At 39.3% G+C, this 22734-nt stretch overlaps 1 protein-coding gene across 1 annotated transcript in view; it reads left to right on the plus strand.

Moving 5' to 3' along the window:
- The window catches only part of CRYBG1 (crystallin beta-gamma domain containing 1), a 98129-nt gene that overhangs the window by 22033 nt on the left and 53362 nt on the right, over window positions 1-22734 (plus strand). The window contains exon 2 of the mRNA XM_063389731.1: window positions 9839-9968. Within this exon, the coding sequence (XP_063245801.1) occupies window positions 9839-9968 (130 nt within the window). The remainder of the gene's footprint in view (window positions 1-9838; window positions 9969-22734) is intronic.

Here is a 22734-nt window from a genome sequence, read left to right on the forward strand (position 1 = left end):
GCTGTGGAATGTACTGTGGAATGGTATCTTACATTAGTGCTCTGCTAGAATTTGTGACAAAAATCACTTTCTATAATGCATATGTGACTGCAATTGATGTGAGTTTTTGAGTTGCCTTTTCATCTTCTCTTTTGCTATCTTGTTAAAAGGCCTAATATTTTTGAGACTTCCCTGGACTACTGCTGGACACATGACTAGAAAAGCCATATAAATTATGAGAATAGATTTTTACAAGTTGTATCTAAAAAGATGTCTGTGTTAAAGCATTTTTTAATTGTTTTCCTAAATGTAACTGTGTATACACATAAAGGATGAGGGTTGTTTGCTCTCAGACATGAGAGTCATGGACCTGGCCCATTAAACACTCTCATAAATTGTGATTCAATATTGTCATCTCTTAAGAAATGATGCTTCACTCAGATACTCCATATTGAAATATACATGGAATTTAAATGAAAGTAATTAATCAAGGATTTATATTAAAATCTCTGCAGATGTGTATTTTCAGGCAAATGGGAAAATCCATAGTGATAACTTTTGCAGTAAAGTTATAATTACTTAAAGCCTGAAATTATGAAGTCCATTATTAAGTCTGGAAGCAACAAAATGTCTCATACTATACAAGCTGACTTATCTAAATATAACTCAATGTTTTCCTGCTACTTCTTACTGAATTTGTAATTTCAATTCAATTTTCCATTCCTGACATCAAAAAGAAGTTGTTTAATCATTTTAGTAAATTGTTCTTCCTTTCTTCTTAAAACTCAGTAAAATTTTAATGGCCAGTTTTCAAAGCTGAATTTACAAAGCTAAGTCTACATTCTTAATTGGTGCCTTTCTGGTACCACTTTCAAAAAAAAATATTGTTTTTTTCTGCAGCATGTTTGTAACTGTAGGCTACCTAGGTATTTAGGTTGTTGATATTCAGAAGTGACATAATAAATCTATATCAGTACAATTTTTAATCACAAATCTCCATTGAGTGTAAGCCACTGTGTTACTTTGTGAGCAAAAGGTGGCTCAGTGCCTTGTTGCCAAAAGTCTGAGTTTCAGCTGGGCTCAGCATAATTGATGCAAATGTGGAATGGCTGGTACCACACGAGATGCTTGTCTTTGTTCTAGACAGTGGGCTAATTTAGCTCATCAAATCAACCCATTTTAGGTGAGTTCCTTTGCTGAAATTGTAGGGTGCGGTTTGTGAAGATTTTGATGCATAGATAAATGGATGAGTTTATGCAGCACCAGCCAAACCTCACAAGTCCTGGCTGCATCTCATTCATTTGGCCCTTTCTCCCCTCTCAGGCTGTGCTGCCAGGGGCTCACCCTCATGCTGGGCTCAGGGACCTGCACAGGGTCTCCTCACTGGCCCTGTGGGTGCAGGAGAGGCTGGAGCAGGGGAGAGCATTACACTGCTGAAAGCGCCTGTAATCTTCTGGAATCTCATGTAATCTTCTGGGACCTTGTGCTGGACAGGACCTTCCTGTGAGCTGCAGTCCCCAGCCTGGAGCTGTGGTGGTTCATTTCTGTGTGACAAGTGGTGTCCCCAAGACAAGCCCTAGCACTCCAGTGTGTGTAACAGTGCATCCCTCCCTCCCTGCTGCCTCTGTATGCATCCTGCACAGCCTTTCCTGCCTTTGGACAGTGGGAACTTGAGAGGCTTGTTTTGCTGTATGCAAACCTGTTTTATCCCTTCTTGTGGGCAGAAACATTCTTCCCAAGAATTAAAGACTTTCCTACTTGTTGCTGGAATTGCACTGTATTTAGAACTGTCCAGATGAATTGGACTTGAATAAGTCCCACTTTGTTTCCACTGAAGTGGAACTTTAGTCCAAGGCAGATGCTCACAACAAACTTTAAAGAGTACAAACTTTGCTGACTTTTTTCAACTATCACTTTGAACCAAAATTCTAAAACTCACATAAAAGAGCAGGTGGGGAAATGCTGCATCTGTGTGTTCAAAAGCATTTTCATGTCCCTGGATTTGTAAACACCCTTCTGTATCTCCCAATGTAGCTACAGAAAGCAGGAAAATGAAGCAGTAATGTGATGTTTCTGTTCCTCAAGTCATGGTGAGTCAATATGAACAAAGTAAGACAAGCATCATGTGTTTAAAGAAATGAGTGATGCTGGCTTTTTGTCTCCTCAGTCAAACAGCTTCTTCTGGTTCTTTGAGCTTCTTGCTATATAAAATGAGATATTACCTGTGTTAGGTAACTCAGTGTGATGATTATTGTTTATACAGTGCTTTAAAGCTAGGCCGGAGTATAAATATCAAGATGAGCTTTTCACTCATTGAGATAGTCCAGTGCAGCGTAGTTACAATTGACCGAGGGGCAAGGATCTTATTAGTCCATTGCCCACCAAAAGTGGATTTTAATTTTGCTTGGGCTTGCTGGATACTACTGTAATATTAGACATGAATTGTTTTATATTACTACAAAGCAACAAAGTTCATTATGTATTTGTTCTGGCACATCTGTCAAAACAATTTCATATGCTGTCAAAATTTCATATACTTACACATATTCAAGGAATCAGGTTTCCCCTGACAGGTTTCTCCATACGGATTCATTTTTCCCAAAAGTTAGGAGTTGAAAGAGTACAGCAGACCATTCCAGGAATATTTTACAAAGCAAATTTTCAGCAACCAACTTCAGCTATCTCCCAAACATGGCTGTGTACACGAAGGTGATGTAATGTCAACACTTGGCTGTGGGAGGAACGGAGTGATTATTGAGGGCATCCTGGGTTTGTTGGGGCACACCTGGCATCTATGTAGAGGTGCCACCCAGTGGCTGGATGAGAATAATGAGCTTTTCCGATGATTTTTTTTAAAAGGGCCCCCCAAAAAAGGAAAAAAAACTGCTTAAAGGAGTACATCTTATATTAATATTGTACTAAGTTTTGGGATTTTGTAAAACATCATTATCAGCACAGGGAGTTCAGTTGCACAAAAAGTAGTAACTGACAAAATTTGTTAATGGTCTTCAAATTAAAGAATTAAAAATGAGCTTCAGTAATTTGAATAGTCTCCAAGTGATGGAACTACAAAATTTATTCCTCCTTTGAAATGAGCTTTTAGAAAGCAGATCAGTACATATTCCAGCTATTTTGTACCAAACAAATTTTTGTTTGTTGTTACATTGTGTTTTTTCCTATGCAGACCAGGGCTAGAAATACAACTAGAAAGAAGTGATTGTTTGTGGTAGGCATTAACTGAAGTTTATGATGCATCTCCTCATAGGAATGTCAATACAGAATGATAATAACCTGGTTTGTACATATAAAGAGGGAAAAAGTGAGTTGCTGTGAAGATACTTAAGATACAAAGATACTTAAGACAACATACAAAATTAAATCTATTACAGTTAATTCTGTTGTTGAGAACGTCAGGAGGCAAAATACTGAAAGAGTGATGAGCATCTGGCACAAGCCTGGTATAGATCCAGCTCTATGCTCCCATTCATGAATACTTTAACCAGTTATATAATGGCAGGGTTTCTGGGCAACTGACTCCATTATTCACTAAATTTCCAGATTATCTAGCAGATAACCTTATAATTCAACTTTCTTGTTGGATTTTATAATCCATCTTTCTGAAGTGTCTTTATTAGGTTTTTTCCTAGTTAATAGAGGCACTAAAGAAGTTAACTTTAAACATAATTAATAATCACAGCAATTTCTATGCCGGAGGGGTTTTTTGATTTTGTAAAATGGAAGATCACTTGGAATAAGAAACCAGAAGCTGCTTGGATTCACTGTAATAAAGATTTGGCTACAGAGCAGCACTGTGTGTCTGTGTTAGCACTCAGAAAAACATGTTTTGAAGGCCTAATGACTGTAGTATTTCCAGCTGCATGGTGTTTGAAGTGCAGGAAAGACAGAAGTTTGGAGCCATTTCATCTCATGAGCAGTTGCTCAGAGCTTCAACAAACTGCCAAATGCAAACAAATACATTTAATAACCTGAAATTAATATATTGTACTGGGGAGGCGGTAGAAAGAAAAAAACAAATATATGTAGGAATGGAAGTGGACAACAAGTATGACAAGTTTGTGGTATTAGAGTGGCTCAGAAAAGCTCTGTGCAGTCTTTGTGTGAGCAAATGTATCGTGGAACAAAGCAACAAGGCAGCAGACCTGCTCTTCGTGGTTTTTTGTGTGAGTTGAGCAGCGACATTGTGTCCAGCTCTGGACACAGCTTTGCTGGAGAGGTCTTGTCAGATGGAAACAGAGAGAAGAACATGGGAATTCTTTTACAAAAGGGAAGATAATGCAAAATAATGGTTGTGAGTGAGAGATACAGCTGAAGTCTGCAAGTATTTAAATTGTGTGAATTTGCCAAACAAAGGAAGGAATTATTTAGGCTGAATTAGTAAGGCTGAGTGGAGTAACTATAACAAAGGATACTTTTAGGTGAGGTATTAACACTGTTATTAACATGTATGACAAAACACCTCGAAGTAAGCCGGTAGGAATACTTCTGTGCTGACAAAATGTGACCTAAGGTAGTTTAGACAGACTTTTCTATCTCTAGGATCTAGAACGGTGGAGGCAGAAAGGTAAAACTTGATCCACCGGTGAATCTGAAGCCTGGCCATTAGATGGCAGGATGCTGGCACAAGAGGGTGCGTGCTTCCCTGCCACTTCTCAGTGCCATGCCCAAGGAGGAGCTCAGAGCTGTTCATCAGTCCCACGGCCTGGGAGAAGTTTGAAATGCTCATGCAGTACATGTCCCCCAAGCATACATCCCTTCAAAGACCTGTGTGTCTGCTCCAGATTTCCACCCCTTGGAACTCTGTATGAGTAGGTAGGTATGTGTAAGAGTAGGTATGTCCCAGTGTAGCAACCACTTTGTGTAAGAGCTGAAGTTGGCTCTTCTCTTCTGTAACTGGGGACACAGAAATGGGACTGCTGAGGCAGTGGGAGGAGGTGATACAAATGTGGTAAGTAGCTTGCTGCAGACTGTTCAGGGAGTCCACGTACTGGTTCTGTGGAAAAGATGACAGAAAGAATAACAAGCAGTAGCTTTGTATGGAAGACTTCAGCCCAGAGCAGGCTGATTGAAATGCTCAAAATATATTAAGGCTGTAACAACAGCAACTCATATAATGCACAATTAAAATACCCATCTTTAAAATAGTCTGCACTGCTAAAGGATCTGCCTGAAGGAGTGATCCTTATAGATATATCCACACCTCTCTCGCCTCTGGAGTGAACTGTTTGTGTTTGTGCTGCCTAGCATTTGACCTGGGTCCGATGCCCCCATGGCTCTAAGATCGTAATTATATTTTTGTGGCTTCAGTTCAAAGTGTCTGAAGTAATGTGCAGGTTGCTCTGCTGCCTGCAAGACTGGTGTTTTTATAGCATTATGCCAAAAGTATGCTGTGGGGTGTGGGGCACACAGAGGCTGTCTGAGGACAAGAGGCTGGTTGGGATGGTGGAGGGCAGGAGAAGCCACTATTGGTCTAGTCCCGTCCTTGCTGTGACATCCTCAGGGCAACCCATCCACAGAGCTGTGCCTTGGCTTTTCCACGGAGAGAAGTAGTCGGTCTCCTTCAGAAGAGAGCCCAAGCACACGGTGATGCATGTGTGGTACGGCTGACAAGGGCACCAGGACCAGGGAACGAACCAGGGAGGTAAATTATTTGTCAGCATAGGTGCATCTGTCATAGTCATGTGCACTGAGGTGGTGGATGAACCAGAGAAACATCCCTTACTGCTCTTCATGTTGTTCTGTGTTTTGCAGTAAATCTTTAGTCAGTCATTTTGCTGATCAAATTGATATCGGCTGCTCCCAGGGAAAAATTCCAGTCTTGATGTGATGTGGGAGGGGGAAGATGGGGTAGAGAATCTGAATAAACAAACAAAATATCTTTCCGTTGTAATCAAGTTGCTCTTGCTCATGCATGCTCTCTCTTAAAAAATGATCTCATACTGTGTTGATTGAAAAGTGGGAATTAATAGGCAAGAACCGTCTACTTGTTACAGACTGAAGACTGTTATGAAAAACAGCAGATGGGAGATGGATCTCAGGGCTGAATGGATTATGAAGGAAGCCATGTCTGTAAAATTTATAAGGATGCTAGTTTAGTAAGCACTGTTAGGTTAAAATGTATGGCAACCTTCTCTTTTCTTCTTTTTGTTAGTGAGTTGTTTGCTCATTGGTTCTACATTGTCTTTATATATTTTTGTCTGCAGTCTAGTTCCCTTCAAAATTATTTGTAACTGTCATAGTTCAAGTCAATGTGTTAAGAAAATTAATAAGGTAACATTGTATTGCTACTAAGAATTAAGGCATGTACAGGTAAGGGTGATGGGGCCCGACTGTGTGGTCTGCAGCATGAAGAGAGCACTGCCAGGTCAGTTCCCATCTGATGGCTTCCTTTTCCAGTCAGTAGTTCTACTGTAAATCAGATAAAGAGAAGATATACATACCTACAGAACTTCTCCTTCCTCCTTTTCATGCTTCATGCTCCCTCCACAAGCTTGATAATTTCCAAGCCCCTTTCTTGCTCTTCCTTTGCTTCACTGTAAAATTTGTTATTTCTGTAACTAATAGCTCTGTGAAAATATGTGTGCTGGTTCCGGCTGGCACATAGTTAATTTTCTTCACGATAGCAGGTATGAGGGTATGGTTTGGATTTGTGCTGGAAACAGTGTAGGTTACACAGGGCTGTTATAGTTACTGCTGAGCAAAATGTCTGGGAGGGTTTCATAACATGCTCAGTGTGTTGCAAGCACCTGCTCCCCCCAGAGCCTCGGGGCTCTGAGCAAGTGGGTATGGTTACACAAACACGCCTGGCTGAGAAAAGCAAGGGTGTGGGCTGACAGTGCCTCAGTTTCTCTGTGGTGACTGTCCCCCCACCTGCCCTTGTCCCACAGTGAGTTTCTCCGCCATGCCTCGGGGTGAGCTGCTCTGCATCTGGGCTGGAAGGAGAGAATTTGACTGGGCAGAAGAGGTGCAGCCCTGTGCCTTCACACCCTGGCTTGCCCTCAGGAGCTTGTGTGCATGCCCATGCCTTGGGGAGGGAAGCGTACTGCAGCGTTTCCCTGGAAAACTGCCCGGTGCCATAAAGTAAAACTCGGAGGCTCTGGTGAGCTCAGCTCGTCAGCAGATTCTTGGGAGGATAGACCTCAAACTGTGAAGAAATTCAAAAGATATCTTTTCTCACCTGTTTGGAAATCTGGAGCTGGCTGTTTTCCAGTGCAACATCTTTGGGTTGAAACCTCCCAGGCTGCTTCTGTCAGCTCCAATTCTTGGTGTGAAATTGTGTCCTTTAAAGAAAAGGTGCCTGAAAGAATCAGTGTTGCCTCACTACATTCTGAAAGCAGCAGCTTTCTGGCTAGCACACCACGGACATGCCAGTGCCCTGAGGTCTGATGGCCATCAGGAGTGGGCACGTAGAGCAAGGTGTGAGGACGTGCCCAGGGAGGACCAGCCTTCACTGCTGGAAGGGAGTCAGCAGGTGCCTCCAACGTGGATGTTGCTGGCTTGCCTGGGGACCAGCACAGCCCCCTCTTGCAGCAGGACAAAGGATATCCTGGTGGAATATCCTGTCTTCCTACCTAGAAGGTGTTTGTTTCCAGAACTTCCTCTGGCTTCCTTTTGGCTTTTGGGATTAGTGATGTGTTATTTTCTGACACATGTTCATTGTATTTCACTTGGGGTGCAGATGCTTGTCACCAGCCCAGCAGCACCATGGCAAATGGTGGCCTCTTGCAGAGTGTTAGTGTCACCTCAACAGTTGACAGCTCTTCATCCACTTCCCTTGATGTGCCATTATTTTCCTCCTCCTTTCCTTCCTCCTCCTCCCCGGCTTGTTATCCAGATTTCAGCCAAACACCTTCCTGGTCTCCTGCCCATATCACATCCCTTGTTCCACTGCTCTGAGTCACGGAGTTGATGGTCCCCATCCCCTACTGTCACTCCCTTCAACAGTAGTGACCGTAGACAGGGTAGGGTGCCACAGCATCTTCCAGCACTACCTGAGCAGTTTTTTAATGTGACTTTTGAATTCTCTCACATGCAATGTGTGTGGAACCACCCCAAAAGCAAGCTCTATTCGTGGAGGCAGAACGTGAAAATCAAGATGGACAGCTCAAAGTCAGCTCTGTCCTGGGGAAGGTAACTGGCTATTAAGAGTGATGCAGCTTCTTCCTTAGAAATAGGTAAATAAACAAAATAATTGCACTTGTTTATTGGGATATGTGTTAAAATGTGAAAACATTTTCACCACAATTATGCAATAAACTGAACAACTTTGTAAGTATGCCTGAGGCTTTTCTGCTCACTTATTCACTCTTTGAAAACTCTGTATGAAAGCCAGTTATAAAACTGAATTTGCAAATAAAGCTGTACAAACAGAGCTGAATTTGGGACAATATGATGAGTCTGGAAAAGAAGCCTGTGGGAAAAAGGTAGTTTTGTTCCAGCCAAAATAGAAAATATGCATATTTTAAGGACAAAACAAAACAAGAACATTTTGGGACTTTCTTATTCTGTGAAAGCAAAGTATTTGATGAGGATATTTTTTCTGCCTAGAGATCTCTCAATGTTTCAAACTGGGGTGAGTTAATTGGATGGCCACCAGTATGGTGGTTGCCTGCGAGGCTCCACTTGCCCTGTGAAGAGAGGATGGAGAACTGGGGCTTGGTCAGTTTTGGAGAGGAGGCAGCTTTGAGTGATGATGGAGATGAAGTCAGACTTTTCACAGTGGTGCATGGGGGAAAGACAAGACAACAGTGAAAATTGATAAAGGAGAGATTCAGATTAGATGTAAGAGAAAACATTTTCACTGTTGTCCGGAGAGGTTGTGATGTCTCTGCCCTTGCATATTTTCAAGAGTTGGTTGGGCAAAGCCTGAGCAATCTGCTGTGTTCCCATAGCTGACCCCACTTCGGGCAGCACATTGGACCAGAGAACTCCCTTCCAACCTGAATTGTCCTATGATCTTATGACAAATTCAGTCCAATTTTGAAATAAAAATATCAAAATACATACCATTTTTAAAAAGCTGCATTTTAACCAATTGTTGAATCATCTAAAGGACAAAATTATATAAAACTGTTATATTTATCAGCCTTTTAATAAAACTGTATCTTCAGAGAATTCTGGGTTCTTGCCGCTTTGATTTTTCAGACAGTGAAATGGAAGAGATTTTGTAACTTGTTTTCACTATTTTATTTTTCTCTTGAGAGGAGACTAAGTGAACTTTTTGACATTCTTTGGATTCAGAATTTGAAATTTGACACTGTGGAATAAACATAAGCAAAATTAAGTTCCTTAAGTTTTAGGACTGGCTTGCTTAAAATAAATGTATTGCTTTAAAGATTGTCTAAACTTTTATTGTGACAGCCTCTTCCCAGTAAGTGACTTGTTCTAATAATTCAACTGATTCTTTACTGAGATGGCTTCCAGAGGGAAAGTGAACGGAACATGTGATGTAATGTGGAACTATAAACCCCAAATGTAATTTGCTAACTCTGAAGAGGTGGAGTGACAGGAGATAAGACGACTAATTTTTTCTGTCTTGTGGCTCTGATGTGGTTATCCTGCTGAGTATTGTATTTGGATTTTGGTTGTTTTATTATCAGGAAAAAGCTGACAGGTTAGTTTCAGAGAGCTAAAGCAGGTGGGATGAATTAATGTCTAAGAAGAGGAGCAAGTAGTTTAGCTAAAATAAAGCAGTAAACTTTAGAAGTACCAGAGGCCTGGAACCACTGCAACAGGACAAAGTATCTTAGTGTTTTGTCAGAAATACAGCAAATACTGACTCAGGCTTGGTTTTTTTTTTTGCTAGGATGCATTAACTGAAGGATGTTTCCTCTCCCTGCAGGTACTATGATGTATCGGGCAGACGCTACACTGTCCAGGAGAACCAAACACCGCCAGTAATCTGCCCCCACTCTCACGCTCTCCCAGCAATATCAATGTCTACTGCCTCATTACCAGCAGCACTCAGAAAGGTAGGAGAAAACGAAACATGTGTGTTTATATAAACGCAGATATACACAAACACACTTACACATATCATGAAGATGTCTATTCCGAAAACAGAATTTAAAACAAGGTGTAAATGTATTCTTCCTTTGAAAGACCTGTGTTTGAAGTACTGGAAAATTTTAAAATTAATAACTTGTACGGAAATAAGGAAGGTACGTAATGACTGTAGCTGGCATGAAGAGACAAAAAAGAAAATGGCTCGAGGAGATCTTCCACATGCTCCCACAAACCATATGGCTTTTTCCTTTTGTCCATAAAAAATATAAGCCATAAGCCAAAATAATAAAGGAACAGCACCTAGGTTTCTCCAGTTCCCCGCTTCACCCATACTGTTTTCTCTGTAAGTTTTTTTTCCCAGAGAAGGAGGAATGGCTGCACGTTTGTTCCTAGTGTTCATTTAGCTCATGGAGTGTTACTCATTTGCTTGGCAGCAGTATTACTGCATGGAAGCAAGCTAGGGAAAATGCTAATTACTCCCGTTCTAATGTGAGAACTTAATTTCAGATTGCAGACAAAGTTGTGCAATGCCATTCTTGTCTTTATTGTAATCTTTCCGTGGAGAGAGAAATACTATTTTTCCACATTAACAAAAGTACTCAGCAGGCCAGTAATTGAAACAGTTGCTTTCTTCTTCATTGTGGAACTAATATTCATCTGAGTATATTTGATGATGGCTTAAAATATTCTGTCTTTAAAACAAACACATTTATTTTTCAGTCTTCTCAAGCCAGCAAATCTCATCTACTAATTTCTGCATTTGGAAAAGACTCATTGGTCTTTAGCTGAATACACAAACAACACATTCCCCAAAGATCCCTTTGGTCTCACTCAGGATCTTAGTTCTATTGATACCATTGAGGCATCCTACAAAAAGATCTCAGTTCTACACAAAACAGCAAAATGTCACATTGCTGTGTTGGGATGAGATTCCATTGTAGTACAGCTAGCTGGGACATTGGCTTTCCAACAGAAAAAATTGCTGTTCACCCTACTGCTGTCTTGTATATTAGCTTCTTGCAAGGACTTCTAGAAAAGCAAGTAGACGTTGATATTTTTCAGTGGAAACAATAGGAGGGTTTAGCTGTTGCTTAGAAAGCTCTGCGTTGGCATTTAGTTCTTCTTTTGGAATAATTTGTTCATACTTACAGCTAAATTAAATTGTTGGGGTGTCATTTCTCTAACCTGGAATCAATCCATTTATACTAAGAACATTTACAACCTTTTAAATGAAGCTTCTGAAAGTGAGTGAGACTAGGCCACATAATTTTATACTTTGATATATAACGCAAAAGTCTGATTGTTAGATAAATCATAAAAATCAAGGAAATCGCCTGGGGGGGTGTGTGTGTGTGTGAATTCAGCATTTTCTTTTGTATTGGGGTAATCTCCTAATGGGTGTAATAACACAGTCACCTGGTGATGACAGATATTATGAGGACTGGGATTTAAGGAAGCCCTGCCTTCCCTCAGCATTTCTTGTGGGAGAGTGGGGGAAAGCAGTGCATTAGACAACAAACAGCAAAGCTGTTTGCATCAGGCTCCTCTCTGTTGCTGTTCTTTCTGTGGAAATGTGTTCATAAGGCTTTCAAAGGTAAATGTACTGGGTACAGTCTTGCAGAATAATGTACTCAGACTAATTTGTTTTATCCTCTGTTTTTGCCTAGTTCATATTATTCCCTTTACCTTGGGTAATTAAGAACTGACTCCAGCAATGACTAAGACGAGCTCTCCTACATGCTTTTGTTAATTAAACAGTCTTCCTACAAAACCTTGCTTATCAGTCTCTGGAGCTCATAAAATTTTGGTTTTGTTTTCTGGGGAAAAGAAAGTAATTTGATTTTGGTTCTTTCCTTTTTTATGGTAGTGATTGCCATAAATGATGGGGTTCACTTTCACCTAGATTGACTTCCACTCTCAGACAGTTCATACCCTACTAGTCAGCAGAAGATCTAAAATAGCCACTCCCTTAATGGTTTTCTTTGCCCTCTAAAGAAAAAGCTGTCCCTAGCATATTCCAAGAACTCGTTGGACTGTCTCCTTCTTGTATTTTTTTCCAACAGAAAAAAAAAAAATTTCCAGAAGTAATTAAAGCCATTAGGTTCTGTTATTTTGGATGATTCCTTTGCGTGATCAAAAAACATGACTTCTCTCCACCCAAAAAGCTAGTCTATAATAAACTTCTATCATAGTATACCCTGTTTTCCCTTTTCATCTTCTTCCAGGATTGTTTAACAAATCTTCATCTTGCCTCTTCCTGTACTTCACAGCAACTGTTCTTGAGGTACAGTGCAACTTTGCTTCTCTTTCTTTTTGTTTGACTTCCATAAATAGTGATGATAAAACAGCAGGATATTAAAAAATGTGTGAGATCACTTGCTTGATAGTATTACTCAGTGAGTAAATGTTGTGTTGCCCAAATTATAAGGCAAAAATACTTCTTTTCACTACATCATTTTCTTAGGAAAGGAGAGGCATCCTTCTATAACAATATTTCTTTCTCATCAAATATTTCTGATGTTGATTGATGAACTTCTGGTTCTGTGCAGATTTCAATTTTCTTTCCCTTTGCAAGGCCATCTGGAATCTATAATTTTGTTTATTGTAAGCTTCTGACTGGAACAACCAAAAATGTCAGTTATATAACAATAAAAGAGATTTCAGAGTGCTCTTATCAAAACACAAATTGTGTATGTTTATTAAGTCACTGGAAGTAAATGGATCTATGAGAAATTAAAAATCATACAAATTTGAGTATATGTTTTATTTTGGGGTTTGATCTCCTATAGGCCATTCACTTAAAAGTTGGACTCGATATCCTTGTGGGTCCCTTCTAACTCAGAATATTCTGTAATTCTTGGCTTTTTTTTTTTTTTTTTTGCTATTTAATATGCAAAACATTTTCTTATGGAATCAAAGATTAGCTGTTTCTCTTTTGGTATTTTGGCAAAGAGACATTTGGTATCACATTATTAAATATTAAAAAGCTTTCAGAAATAATTTCTAGATGTCAGATCCACAAAATACACCATTTCTACATTCTAAAACTCAGCTTATTCCCTTTCCTAAATAATGCATTACATCACTGGTTACATTTTCCAGTTTTGCTAACTGAAGCTAAATAGGAGCATTTGATATCCTTCAGTTTGTTTGCAAGTGAAGGGAAAATAACTTTCTTAGATTCCTGTTTATATTTAGAAGGTCTTGTGGATTCACATTGAGGATTGCTTGAGCTGTCATATAGCCTATACTGCATGAAGTAGATAGCTGTGGCCAGGGTTTCATTATCTGGTTTTTGTATCTTTTAGACTTACTAATAAAACAGTGTGGCCAGTGTTCATACTATGAATGAAGAAACAACTTCCTGAATGTTTGATACGTTTCATTGTCTTTGGATAAAGAAGAATTCAGCTTGAGAACCAAATCACAGATAAAATGTGTATTTTGCAGGCCTGCAGCTTCAGCAGTGACAAAATACTGATACCAAGGGTGAAGGAGTCCTACCTGTGCTATGGCAAACTCAAACAGCCTTCAATTATGTAGTTAAAGACAAACAGGTGTTAAGCTGATAGGCTTCCATATAGTTACACGGAAAGGCATTTATTCCCCTAGAGAACAATTTCAAATTTAGATTGGCTTCTGCTGATAGTAAAATGAGTGAATGAAAATAGTTCTTCATGCTTCATTATTTATATATTTCCTGTGCATTAGGAATAACGATCACAAAAAGCTAGAATTTAAAATTCCGTGTGAGGTTCTTAGGCTTTAACATCTTTTTTTTTTTCTAAGTCGCATTTGTGTGCTCTAATGCTGTCTCTGCTCTTATATTCAGGTGTTGATTAGACATATTTGCAGATCTATAACCAGGTACCTGTCTAAAGGTTTCTCAGGACTCTCCATCTAGATAAGGGTTCTCACACCTACTTGCTACCTGAACACAGCCACTGCCTTTCACACAACGATTCAGTTCTATGACATGAATATTCATGGAAGGAAACTGGGTGGAGTACTTCTAACACCAAGGTGTGGCTATGGAAGCCCATTTTGATTCTCTGTCCAATTACTGGATTAAATGAGTTCATTCTATCACTGCCTTTGCCATATTCCTGAGACAGCAAATATGCAGATCTCCCTAATTCCTCATGCTCTTTTAACTCATCTTTCAAGACGATAGTTCATCAAGGTCTAGGATATTTTCATGTTAGGATTCCTCATCTGCTTGTTTAATTTCTGTCTGCTTTGCTCAGAGAAATGTTAGCAAGACATTCAGTCTAGCTTGTCATGCTGCTTCTTCTTACAGTGAGTTATTTTATCAAGAAATAACAAAATCTAAAGTCTGTTTGGGGTTCATGGGGTTACTAAATTACCTCCAAGAGTGATGTTTAAGTGGTAGAAACAAAGCATTTTATACTGTCAGTTGATAAACTTCCATACCAAGTAAGTGAAAGAGAAGGTGAATCACTTTCCAAAGTAACAGACAACAAAATTATCAGTTCATGGATAGGTGAGAGGAACCTGTCTAGAGGAGAACAAGTCATTGCCTTAAGGTTCACCCCAATTTTTAATAGATAAGGCCTTTCAGTGGTTAACCAATCTCATTCCAGAATTTGAGACTGAAAAGAGAAGGTCTCCTTCTCCAGCTTCGAATCAGAAAGCTAAACAATACCTAGTAGCCAAGGTCCTACAAAATGAGTCGTACAGGGGCTCAGAATGTTTGCTGGTGTTGGTTTTCTCAAAGGAGAAAAAACCCCCACAATTTCAGGAGAACACAAACCTGTCTTATGCAAAGACTGAAGGGAGAAAAGTAGGGGAAATGTTATGGTACTGAAGCATCTTTTTCTTTGGAGGTGAAGGGGAGTTGTAGGAAGGCAATCATCTAAGAGAGGCCTAGGTGAGGCAGGGGGCTGGGTTTCTCCTTGGTTTTGTTTTGGGTTTTTTTACACTCTAGATAGGTCCTCTCTCAGCTAGAATAGGTTATATCTTTCCATCTCATTAAATGTTGCAGCAGGACAAATTTTTATTGTGCTACCTGGAAAAAGACAGGAAAAAAAAAGGCTGCTCAGTGCTGTGCTGCATGTCTGGATTCTTGCCAGAGTTTCTATCTGCTTAATTACACTTATCACAAACTTTCTCTCTTTTTGTTTTTTTTTTTTTTTCTCTTCTTTGGTATAACTGTTGTCTTCCTTACCTGGTAAAGTTACTGTTATTCCTTGTGTGGGAAATACGGCAAGGGTCACTCAGGGTGGTTGTACACCTCACTGAGAGTGTGGTTCAGTGCAGGTCATTTGCTACCCAGTGGTGGTTCCACCCACCATCCTTCCCCAAGTGTAACTTGTTTCCCTGAAATAATGGTCACACTTTCCACCTCCCTCCCAGGCTTAACCAGCTGAATAAATTTCCTTTCCTTTTTTTCTTTGTTTTCTTCCTTTTTTTTTTTTTTCCTGCTAGGAATTTCCCCTTGCTGATAGACACATAGATTCAAAATCCCTTGATAATCCCTACACAAAGCTGGCATTCTTACTCCCTTTTCAGTTACTCATATTTGTGTTTACTCTGCTAAGACATTTAATCATGTTCCTCCCTATTATCATCCCTGCAGAGGAGAGAGTAGCTTCCCATGTTTTAAATTTAAAGTATAACTTTTAAGTTCTTTATATAGACAGGTCTGCTTATGAAAGTTACCTACATGTGATGTGCCTCTGGTTCACTAATTTATGGGAAATCTGAATAAATAGGTTTCTTTGATTTAAATCAATCAAAAATACAGTAATAAATATTTTTATAGGCTAAAATATGTATAGTAATTTTATTTACATTTTTATTTATAAACATACACAGATATGTATCTATGGGTGTATATTTAAATGTAGATATGAACTGAAGGACTTTGGGGGGATTTTATTCATAAACCATGGCTTTGGGATTGCTGTCCTTGTGTGTTTGTATCAGTTGAAGAAAATTGTACATAGAGAGAATGGAAAAAGAACAGATGTGGTGAAGCATGGATCACATGAGAATTCTTTGACATTCAGAACAGCTACATTATTCATTGTCTGTATGGCTTTTAATGGGATGTTATTGTGCTGACCAGCACAGTAATTCCTTATTATAGTTTAAAATGTATAGGAAAACATGAGCATGCTACACTGATTTATCTAAGTCAAGGTATATTCCTTTTATCCTTTCAACACAATTTGTTCCTACTCTTTGGCTGCAACCATGATGTGATTTGGGCAAGAAAGTGGTGTTAATGGGAGAGGAACACTGAAGTCTTTACTTTTAAATTCATGAGGGAGAAGTAATAAATCCTCAAACCAAGCTGGTTGAGTAGGGTGGAGAAATGTGGGAAGGGAAAAAGATACTTCATCTTGCCCTGGCCATGCCAGCATTTCTTACAGGGTTGACAAAGCATTTATACACTTCAACAAATATTTAATTTGGTCTGCCCCTTAAACTTTTAGAGTTTTTTAAGATGTTGAGCTCTGAGTCATGCTCTGTTTTGCAATAGTATGAGGTATTTAATACAGAAATATTTTTTCAGATTAATTTAGTTGATAAATATGCAATTCATAATTAAAAACACAACATCACCATAAACATTAAGAAAAAACCAGAATTTAGAGAGTACTGAAATCATTATGGAATCCAGGAAATGCAGAACTGGGACAGAATTTAAATGCTGACAATTTAAGTCACCATGATGTATCCCACAAACACTTGTGTTCCACAGAAGCCACTGTATATTAAATTCTTCGTCCACAGTGTTTGGTGAGAAGGGTCATAAACGCGTAAACTGAAATGGCATGGCAAATGTTAAAATCCACAAAACACAGGGAGAATAATTTGAATATAACTTCTATCAAAGCTTTTTCTACAGGGAGGATATCTAAGAGCATGGTCTACAGAGACATAATGGCAATGTTGACTACCATAAGCATATTTAACTGAAAGGGGTGCTCAGGATCATAGAAACAAAGCAACATTAACCCCAGCATGTCCAGATAGTCTTCGTGTAATACCACCTGCCAGCAAGAACCCACATGTAGGCGAGCTCTTCCTAAAGAACAGCACTAAGAGTGGAGGACTGAACTACACTTTTGTTAATTATTTCGGTTTTGATAACATACGGTACTACATGACCTTTAACACAGACCTGGCTCAACATTAGCACTTAGAAATAATAAATAGCAGAGCCCTTATACAAGCAATTCACTTTTAATAGTGCATGGGTGCTCTTGTACCTGCAGGAATGCCAGATCAGGACACTTGGGCAGCCAGCTGTAGCTGTAAGTCAGCACTGGTAAGGCTTATTGCACTGATAGAACCTACATGCCATGTCTGTTTCTATGCAAAAAGATAAAGAGAAATGTGATATGAATTTGTGTACATCAAGGCCATTTGCTTTTGGGCTGTGATAATTGCACATCCATTGCTTTACCTGTGTCTGTTCTTTGTTGTGGACTCAACAGGAGGAGGGAAGAGGGGACAAGAGGGAGACTAGAGAGGAGAGATCAAAAAGATGGCACAAAAGGAAGCTAAAACTCCAAAGCAAGAACAAATAGTTATTTATGGATTAAATTCACAGCAGATAGGAAAGAAAGCTCAACCAAAAATGGAAGTAGGAGTGTTCAGAATACTGAATAAGCAGTTTCTACCATTTAAATGATACATGATAAAAGGTTTGTGCTTTTATAGGATTCTGCTGGAAGTCAGGTTTATTTTATGTCTCTGCTTAAAGAACTACAATTCTGATATTTGCATTCCTAAAAGAGTAAGTGATTCATAGTAGAATTGCCTTTCTAACTCTATTGATCTGTCTGAGACACACGACAGAATTAAGGATTCCTTAGTTTAGAGTATCCATAATGATAGGAACCTTTGGTCAAGCATCATTCTGTCCAGGTTTCCCAGGACACAGCAAGCATTCATAACACTGCAGCAGAGATATTCTGGATACAAAGATACGATTCTTTAACAGAAAAGGTGATAGGTGTCCTCAATTCAGCCATATTTGCTAATAGTGAAGACAGAAGAATCAAGCAACTAGTTATACACGCAGTGTCATACTCACTGTGTAGGCAGAGAACCAAAATTCTGAGAAGTCCCAATGTCAAAAACCTTGGGCATCAGATCCACTATAAAACTATCTGATTATTGTGATTTGGCTTTAGCCCCCTGAAGACATGCTCATCCTTTTGTCTTCTAAAAAGTCTGGAAATCTTTGGCTAATTACAGCACAAGAGAGGTTCTCATCTATCCATGACAAAACCTCTCTGGGTATTACTCAACAAAATTACTTCTCTGCTTAATAAAATACTGTGCTGCTGACTAGACTGATGGCATCACGGCAATTTCCTTGTTGGTTAACTTTTTTCTGTATTCCCAGCTTATTATTCCTCTTATCCCCATTTGAACCACAAATTCATTTCAGTATTAACTTACAAAGGTTTTTGTTTTGCTGTTTCCAACATGGCTTAAGGCACCACCTCTCTTATTTCCTAAAAATAACATCTAGATTATGTCCCTTTCTTATGGCTGGTTCAGAGAGACCTTGAAAACATTCTTTTCTCTTGTATTTCTGCTGGTTTTGGTGAGATTAACAGGAGAGCATCTAAGCTGTTGTTGATTGTAGGTGTACAGGATCACAGCTGACAACAAACATGGGTCTTAGAGAAGGGCAAAATACAGGAGGGAAGATAGCATGGAGTTAGGTATCATTTTCATAGAAGGAACATAGGTCCTGGAATAATGGTGCAGGAGGAATCTGTGTTGCAGTCTAATACTTTGGCATTCAAGATGGCAGTGGATGTACTGGGTCAAGAAGGCTCTCTTCACATCTTTAGGATATATTTGAGGGCAGGGATACCAGTAAATTCTTAATCTGATAGACATCTTTGAAGTACTCACAAAGTTTATTGAGGAGATTGTTGGGGTTTTATATATACAGTTAAAAATACCCAAACAAACTTGAACTTGTATTGGACAATTTGCATGTATTTATTATTGCCTGGCAACTTATGACAGCTTGGACAACTCTCCTTCTGAGCAATTCAATACATCACCTTGATGCACGTGAAGTATAAAAAGGTTATGTTCAACTCTACATTGGATCTGAATCCTGAATAGTATTCATATTCAGCTATGTTTGGAATTGAAATTCATCTGAGTTATTGCATGCTTCATTTAATATTGTGAACAAATTTAGTGGAAGCAGTGGAGGAAAGTGTGTTTCTTTTAGAGAGGATTAATGATAGCCCAAAGTCACATGAGCAGTGGTCCTGGAATGTGATAGTGCTGAGGTCTTGAGGGCAGGGCTGCTGAATTAACTACAGTCTCCCAAGCAGGGCCTAAATGAAAGGTCTGTCAAACCAGCACACGTCTGTGCTTTGCATCAGTGAGATAATGCGGACAGCCACATACTCAGTGTGGTATTGCCCAGGGAAGGCAATGTACCCTTCATGCATTGCAAATTATTTAGGAGGTCTGTCATCAATGATCAAGCATTGACAGTACATAATGACTCTGGTAATGGTGACATGGGAGTGTGCACCAGGCAGTCTGGTATTATCAGTGACCATCCTTTATCTGCCCCACCTCTGTGTATCATCGTGCCAAACATGCAGCTACATAGCATTTCAACAGTTCACAGGTGTTACTTATGCTAGTATGTAGCTTTTCCTTAGGATGACACCCAGCACTTTACTGCTTTCTTCCCAAGGGTATGCTCCTCCCTTCTCTTTCCCTTGGTGAGTCCAGTCCTGTGACTCACCAGGGGTTTGTTTCTGGGCTCCACACCGGGCTGCTGTGCAGTGATCTGCAGTGTGGAGAGCTGAGCACTTGTACTGCATCATGCTTTTCTTGTACTGTTTCCACACTTGTGCAATGTGTTGGAATGGTTTTCAGGACCTTGGCAGCTAGCTCTGCTCTCTCCTTGGGTGTGGCCCTCTTTCCATTTTGCCATGCTACGTGACCAGGTGGCTCACAGTACACCTGGGCACCCTCTGATCTGAGAAGGTTACGACACAAAGCTGTTGCTAATAGTCCATTCCTCCTGACCAGGCTTTTGCCACTTTTTAAGCTATATAATGCGTACGACAATTAGGAATGTGTGTATGCATACGTATATGTGTAATTTATTGCTCTGTGGTGCCAGCTGCGGTGTAATAATGGGTTTGAAGAGGGTAGTCATGAAAAACTTCATCTTTCTGGTTTTATTGTCTCAAGAACTGAATTACAGTGAATAAGCTGGAATGCTTCTTCACTTACCTCTGAAACAAGCACTCGACCTGCCATGGCTCAAGATCTGCAAAAGCAAAGCATGAGCCACTTAAAAAACCAAACTGCCAAAACTACTGTTTGAATAATATTTAGAGATTGTAAAAGAAATCTACCCATTCCTACAAACTAGAATTGTTAATATAATTTTCAAAATCACAGTGGGTAACATTCACTAGATAAGTTTTCAATTTGTTATGGTTACAAATAATATCTAAAGATTTAAATAGAGTATAATGTTCTCTACTACAAACTTTGCTTTTTTATGATGGAACTTTGACATCATAATTTCCTCTGAGTCATATCTTATGACGTGCAAATGAAACTTTATCTTCTTTTCCTCTCCTATCCTTGCAATTCTCCTCCCCCTCCTTTTTTCTTTTCCTTTTACCAATTTGCTTTCTAGAGTACATTTGCTGAAAAAAAAGAAAAAGAGAATAATTGTCTCAGAGGAAAACAGAGATTTAAAAGTTTAGCTTTTGAAAAGTCTGAAAAATTAGACAAACTACACCATAAATGTTCAGCAACCAGAGTTCAGATAAAAAGGACATCAAGATCTGTTTAGTTTTTTTGTATTTCCTCTGGAGAAATTTGTAGTTTTAAAAGGCTCACCAGAGGTAATTCTAGATATTTCCCCTACCTCTTCTCTGGGGGAGTTTTGCTGGTTGAAACACCAAGGGTATGTTTTTTGTCTGGTATGTCTGTCTGGTATTTTATAAGATAAATTTCTGACTTCTGCGCCTGAAAAAGACTCCCACTTTCCAAACATGGGAGATGTGTAGACAGTTTGTGAGGGGTTTTTCCAAGTGTCTGCCAAGCAAAAGAGAAGCTCCCCCTGCTTGTGGCTGGCTGCTATTCAGAGCCTTGTCAGGTTCACCGTGTGGCCGGCTGGGAAAGCCTGAGTTGCAGAAGAGAAAGACGATGGAGTCACCTGCACAGGGAGAGGGTAGGTAGCCAGAGAAAAAACATAGAGTTGGAGAGATTTGTGTTCCCTTTCTGAACCAGTGCCAAGAAGGTGTGGGAGGGAAGCAGTAGATTAGGAGCAGGAGAGAAGACTCATGCCTGCCTTCTGCCTACAGGAAACACTTGTTGGCTACCAGGTTTTAATGGTCGACAACCACCTCCCTCCTGCATTCCAGAGCACCAACAAATAAAGGAGTGAGTTCATGCAAAGGGGACTCCAGGAGTTGCTAATGGAGTGGTTTTGCTAGAATTTATTTAGAAAGTACCTAAAATAGTTTGATCCCAACACTAGAATTGTTGTAGCTAAAACTGTGGTTAGTCATGGTGCTTTTAAGGGTTAGCTTCAAAAGTACCATTGTCAAGTCTGTTGTTCTAAGCCACAGACACCAAAGCCAGTCTTAGGGTATGTTGGATTGGCCTATATCCAAACTAACAACTTCAGGAATTCAAGTGCAGAATCAGTAACTCTGTATTTCTTGACATTTTCTGGAAATCTGGGTATTTCTGAACTATACAGTGTCATCCAGTTTGATCTAATTCCCTCTTGCATTATTGTTAATCAACAAAACATATGTTTAGAGGTAAGACATCATATGGATCTATTTAATACCAAGTAGGAATTAGAAATTTCATCCAATTATCCACCAATAATAGTAGTGTGATTTAAATGCTATTGTAGTTGTATCTCTGTAGTAGCTAACATTTAGCAGTTTGAGTCCACAGTACCATAATGCAGCATGACTGTAGTAATTCATCTGTCATAGCAGGAAAACATGTATCTCCCTTTTTTCTTCAGAAGTAATAATGTATCTGTTTTCTAAACAGACGCATTGTCTATTTAAATGCTTTCTGCATTAATTAGTTCTGTTTGGAGCCTAAAATAAACACACCTAAGAATAACAATGCATTTAATGAGAACATTTCCTCTTAGAAGTTGCTCTTGCTTAATGGAGAATATTGCGATATGGAAGTAATTGTGGGATTATAAGCAAAGAGTTTGAAGGACTGTTCCACTTGTTTTACATTTGTGCCCACAACACTGTAGGGAACCAGTGGGTTTGGAGTCATTCCCATTTTCTTCATTCTGGTTTTATAAAGTTTATTTTAACCAATACTGACGCAGTTCTCTGCAATAATTATTGTAAGAAATAATTTTAGTGAATTCTGGAAGCCTTAGGTGAACACTGTTATGTGCAATAAACACCAAGTTATAGTACTGTAATTCAGATGTAAAATGAGGTATCCAGCCAATGTTTATGAACTCAGGCTAAGGCATTTTAGTAATAATAGTTCCTTGTACTTAAAACACTTCATTTGTACATGATGGAAAATCCATACATCAAAGAAGTTATCAAGGAGTGTAAACACTTTATACATTTCATAAAAGGGCTCTTTGAAGCACACAGGCAATCAAACCCAAATTTTCCAGAACAGCTGCTATGTTGGGCACCTTGGTATTGGGGGGCTGACTTGAGACACATTTCAGGTGAAAGG

This window comes from Prinia subflava, chromosome 2 (assembly GCF_021018805.1).
Source record: "Prinia subflava isolate CZ2003 ecotype Zambia chromosome 2, Cam_Psub_1.2, whole genome shotgun sequence".
Taxonomy (NCBI): Eukaryota; Metazoa; Chordata; class Aves; order Passeriformes; family Cisticolidae; genus Prinia; species Prinia subflava.